General features: G+C 42.8%; 1 protein-coding gene across 2 annotated transcripts; it reads left to right on the forward strand.

The window, feature by feature from the left end:
- The first annotated feature begins 2,053 nt into the window (after positions 1-2,053).
- On the forward strand, positions 2,054-5,093 carry LOC125509134 (ASC1-like protein 1). 2 transcript variants are annotated; one of them, XM_048674024.1, is made up of 7 exons: positions 2,054-2,252; positions 2,357-2,558; positions 3,507-3,733; positions 3,814-3,969; positions 4,054-4,239; positions 4,361-4,545; positions 4,650-5,093. In XM_048674024.1, the coding sequence occupies exons 2-7, from the start codon at positions 2,394-2,396 to the stop codon at positions 4,679-4,681; spliced, it is 951 nt and encodes a 316-aa protein (XP_048529981.1). In that variant the 5' UTR covers positions 2,054-2,252; positions 2,357-2,393; the 3' UTR covers positions 4,682-5,093. The 2 variants fall into 2 exon arrangements, with proteins under 2 accessions (XP_048529981.1, XP_048529982.1); XM_048674025.1 differs by having other exon boundaries at positions 2,070-2,252; positions 2,333-2,558.
- The last annotated feature ends 506 nt before the right edge of the window (positions 5,094-5,599 follow it).

The following is a 5,599-nucleotide window of genomic DNA, read 5'->3' on the forward strand; positions in this document are numbered from 1 at the left end:
AACTTGATAAAGCATTATATGGACTCAAACAAGCCCCTAGGGCGTGGTACTCCAGACTAAGTCACAAATTGCAAACTCTTTGCTTTGTTCCTTCTAAGTCTGACACATCCTTATTTATTTACAACAAGATGAACCATATTCGTTCTTATATATGTTGATGATATTATTGTCACAAGCTCATCTAATGAGGCTATATCAGGACCGTTGAAGGATTTAAATGCTGAGTTTGCTCTCAAGGATCTGGGTGACTTGCACTTCTTCCTAGGGATTGAAGTCAAGAAACAAGGCAATAGTCTTCATTTCTCTCAGGAAAAGTATGCTACTGATATGGTGAGAAGAGTTGGGTTACAAGGATGTAAATCTTCTCCAACTCCACTGTCCAGCATAGAAAAGTTGTCACTTACAGAAGGAAAGCCCTTGGATCAAGATGACAGTACCAGGTACAGGAGCTTGGTAGGTGCACTTCAGTATCTAACTTTGACAAGACCTGATTTTTCATTTGCAGTAAACAAGGTTTGTCAGTTTCTTCATGCACCTACTACAACTCATTGGACAACTGCTAAACGTATAGTGAGATATGTAAAAGATACAGTTAATCTTGGTCTCACTTTCAACAAGTCTTCATCTACACTTGTCAGTGCATTCTCTGATTCTGACTGGGTAGGTTGTTTAGATGATAGACAATCTACTGGTGGTTTTGCAGTGTTTTTTGGTCCAAACTTAATATCATGGTGTGCAAAGAAACAAGCCACTGTATCAAGATCCAGTACTGAAGCTGAGTATAAGGCCTTGGCAAATGCCACAGCTGAAATTATTTGGGTCCAGTCCATGCTGCGAGAGCTTGGTGTAAAGACTACCCAAGCTCCATGTTTATGGTGTGATAATCTTGGTGCTACTTATCTGTCTGCTAACCCTGTCTTTCATGCAAGGACAAAACATATTGAGATTGATTTCCACTTTGTTAGAGAACGAGTTGCAAACAAGCAGTTGGAAATTCGCTTCATGCACTCGCGTGATCAGGTTGCAGATGGATTCACCAAAGCTTTGCCTACACAAAATTTTGAAGAGTTCAAGCGTAATCTCAACTTGACCAAGTTGTGATTAAGGGAGGGTGTTGAACGAAATATTGGTCACGCCAAGTGTCGTACGTGACAGGTTCAGATAACCATCGCCAGGAGGTTTCCAACCGAAGATAGACTAGGATCTAGCTCATATGCATTTATCTTTGTAACCTCCTTTATCCCTTCTTCTCCAAGTTGTAATCTGAACCAACTTTGTACGCTATACCAGGAGGTCGCGACCTGACTATATAAACACGCAACCGTCGCCCAGGATGGGTACGACGTTCCTCCACACCTTGTACATGCTATTAATGTGGGTGATCATCTTGGTGTTGGCCGTGTACTTTTTGAAACTGACAGCCTCACTCTCCAAAATGCTATATCCTCAAGCTCGCACGATTACACACCGGTGGGTCATCTGTTTCGTGATATCACGTAGTATAAGCTTAATACCCAATTCATTCAGGCTGAAGTAGTCCATGTTGCACGTAGCTGTAATAAGCCAGCACATGTGTTGGCCGCCATGGGTGCAGGATTAGCTACTGGTGAAGCGTCTTTGTGGCTTGACAGCCTCCCTGCCAATGTAACCTGTGTCATAACCGGCAGTTCTGCCGTGATCTAGATTACAAGTGTTCCATTTCAAAAAAGTAGATTTACGTCCTTTTTATATTTCTAGGGGAAATGTTGAGCCCTTAATTAGTAAGAGTAGGCTTCTACAATAAAATTTGGGCCGCAATATCCGACGAATGTTCGCTGTACAGTATGATTCGATAGTTTCTTCGTAAACGCAGGGCAATTTCTTTAAAGAAGAAAAAAAAATTGCGGCAAAAAAAGGCAGGATTTGCCGTCTTCTATGGGGTAAAGTTGAAAAAAAAAGCATTCCCTTGCCATCCATCCCCTTTCAGCTGACGTTCGTCACTTATCATTGTGATAAGAAATCTGGATTGGTATGTCAAATCAAGGTGGCTTTGGCAGCCATCGATAAGCTCCAGAGAACCGGCCCTAACTGACCGGGGCAGATCCAGTAGCCGTTCTTCTTCCTTGTCCGTCCACGTTTTCTGGGACGCCTTTTCGTCATCTTTCCTTGCACTTGCACCCAATACAGAGCAGACAGACAGTGGGCTTCTCTCCCCTACAGAAATGGACCAGTCCCGTCCATCCGCATCCGCTCGCTAGCACCAATAAACAAAGGTTAGTTCTTGCTCAGTACTACTATCACCATCTCAAATCTCGGCTTGTCCCCCTCGCTCCCCAGTATTGACTGCTGGCAGGCTCATCCCTCTTCCCACTCTCAGCGCGCCCAGCCTCGGATCCAGGAGCCAGCCGCCCGCAATGGCGTCCCTCCTGGAGATCTTCCTGGGATCCTGTTCCTCCTCGGCGCCGCCGGTGGACTGGGAGGCGGAGGCCTACCCGGAGTACGCCGACTACGCCGTCCTCCCCCTGCTCCTCGCCTTCTTCCCCGCCCTGCGCCTCCTCCTCAACCAGTTCCTCTTCGAGGTAAATTCATTGCCTGTCTGTGTCTGGCTGTTTCCCTCTTCTTCAGTTAGGATGCGTTTGGTGCGTGGGCAGTGAGTCCACTTGGCCTGGGATATCTCTCTTGTTTTCCCATCCAAGAGTTGGATGAGCCAGTTCTGGGCACGCTCAAGGCGTCCACAGGTCTCAACGTTGACCCGGAAAAGCTTCCTGCAAGATTTTCAAACCGTGTTGATATCGATCGGTTCATGGTAATTAGTCAAATGATCTTGATCGTTGGTACTCTTCGTTTCAGACGCTTGGTAGGTGAGTTGCCTGTAATTAACTGAACTCCTCCCAATGGGCTTGGTCAGCTCAATTACTAGATGGTTGCCTTAATAATCAAAGGTTAGTAGATTGGATCAATGCTTAAATTTCATGGCTTCCCGTGCTCATCATGTTGTCGTCGTCCCTCATTGGTACAAATACTTGTCATGTGGAGATCGCAGATTCGCTAAACAACATGTGCTTACCCCACCCAAGTAGGTCTTTACATCATGTTATCTGAACCCTTAAATTTGACAACATACATAGGGTACAATTTGGATAATCCATCGTGTAACAATAAATCAAAGCATTCACACATATATCAAATGAGCATTAGTAAGGACATGGAAGTTTATGAATTGCCTCTCTCCTTCAGTGATGATGTTGGGATTGAACTAGTGATTGCGGTCCCGAATGGTACAAAGACTGGTATGATCTATGGCCCTTCCTTGTACCGGTGTTGGTCTTCGAAATTTCTAATCTAACATCATTGCAGCCGTAGGTACCGACTTACCGCGTACTTGTCTTGTTACATAAGTCACCGGGAGTACTATACTTAATGATTTCATATTACTACTATACACTGTGAGCAAAATTGTTTCAAGAATGGTGCAAATCAGAACTACATGCACATGTTATAGTTCTTAAATCTCACTTTCTTCGCAGGTGTTAGCAAGACGACTTATATTTGGAAAGGGGTATGACAAGCTTGCTGAAACAGATGAAAGGAGAAAGAAAATCAATAAATTTAAGGAATCGGCATGGAAATTTGTTTATTATCTTTCTGCAGAACTCTTTTCACTATCTGTAACATACAATGAATCGTGGTTTACAAATACAAGATACTTTTGGGTAGGGCCTGGCGAGCAGCTGTGGCCTGACCAAAAGATGAAGTAAGAGAGAGAAACAATCTCTTTTGTTCCTTATTATTGCAACTTCCAAGGGCTTCAACATTGTTTGTTTTTCTCTCCAGGCTGAAGCTTAAGGCTGTATACATGTATGCTGCTGGATTTTACGTATATTCTATCTTTGATCTTCTGTTGTGGGAAACAAGACGCAAGGACTTCGGAGTCATGATGTCTCACCATGTGGCAACTATTGTTCTGATTGTTGTGTCCTATATTTGCAGGTATGCAGATGAGTGTAATTGCCCTTATATACCATAACAATACACAGCATAGTCAAACTTGAAGTTGTTGCTACTTCCAAACAGATTATCTCGTCCTGGCTCGGTCATTTTACCCCTCCATGATGCAAGTGATATATTCCTAGAGATCGGAAAGATGGCCAAGTACAGTAGCTGTGAGTGGCTAGCTGTTGTAGCATTTCTACTTTTTGTGGCTTCGTGGATCCTTCTTCGGCTAATAGTTTTTCCTTTCTGGATCCTAAGAAGCACAAGGTAAACATTCTTGGTTGTTCTGGCATGTGGTGCTACTTTACCTGATTAGAAAGCAGCATTACTCTACTAAGTTTTGTAGTGCATTTTGTTGATCAATTCAATGGTCTTGCGTCTTTTTCAGTTATGAAATAGCTATGATCGTGGACAACGAGAACAGAAAAATCTACAGAACCTCGTACTATTATCTTTTCAACACTCTCTTGTTTTCACTTCTGGTCTTTCACATATATTGGTGGGTACTGATTTACCGGATGCTCGTCAAACAAATTCAATCCAGAGGTCATGTTGGTGAGGATGTTCGATCCGGTCAGTGATTCTTTTCTTGCTCATTTCCTTGGTGTTAGATTTTTTTTCTTTCTCAGCAGCATACTCTTATGGATTTATTATAAGCTACCCCTGCTATTAAACAGATTCTGAAGGCGAAAACAACCATGAAGATTAAGCTGAAGGTTGTTGGATGCTTAACTGAAGAACTGTATAGTTCGCAGTTGGGAATGAGAATGGTGCAAGCGGGTTGTATAAAGAATGAGAATGTCAAGGAGGAGCTAGTTAGCATATCCATTAGGAGGAAATTCAGGCACAAAACGAAAACTGAAAGGGCTCGAATCTCGGTGCCACTGGAACAAGCCTCCTTGATGTATCTTTTTTGTAGATTGAATGTATGAGGTGATGCTATCATTCAGGGTCTTGAGGCATCAATCTTACATCGTGATATTAATCTCCATATGTATGTGAAGATGTCTTTTGAGAAATACTGAGCCTCCAAGTTATAAAAACTCTCTTTTATATATGTGGCTTGATTGTAATTTAGTGGTCATATTCTCAAATATAAAAATAACATTTAGTGGTCCTTATATGTCATTATTATATATGCTTGCAGTTCATGTTAAATATTCAGTATGATCGATATTGGAAATGGACATCTCTGTTAAACATGTATACAGAGAAGATATCACTAATTTAGCTGATACTCAGTGTAATCAATCATGTATTTTCATATATTTAATCATGTTCAGCACACATACAATTTACAGAAGAGATCGAGCTACAAGTTTTCTGTGAGGCATCAAGCCATGAGCAGTTACATCACTTGTTATAGCACCTTGCTAGCAACGACGATCACGACCGAATCTCGCCTTCCTCTAGGTCTTCTTCGAAGCTTTGACGATGATGATAATGCTGCTGCTGCTTCCAGTCGTCGTTGTCAAGCTTGCGGAAGAGTCCAATCTGCCGCAACAAGTTGTAGTTGTTGGGCCTCGCCGTGTTGTACTCATCAATGCCGAGCCTCTTCAGATCCTCTGGGTGTAGGGTATCGTCGGGCATTGCCGTCCTCTCCGTCTCCAGCAGCTCCTGACGGGCC

This window comes from Triticum urartu, chromosome 5 (assembly GCF_003073215.2).
Source record: "Triticum urartu cultivar G1812 chromosome 5, Tu2.1, whole genome shotgun sequence".
Lineage (NCBI taxonomy): Eukaryota > Viridiplantae > Streptophyta > Magnoliopsida > Poales > Poaceae > Triticum > Triticum urartu.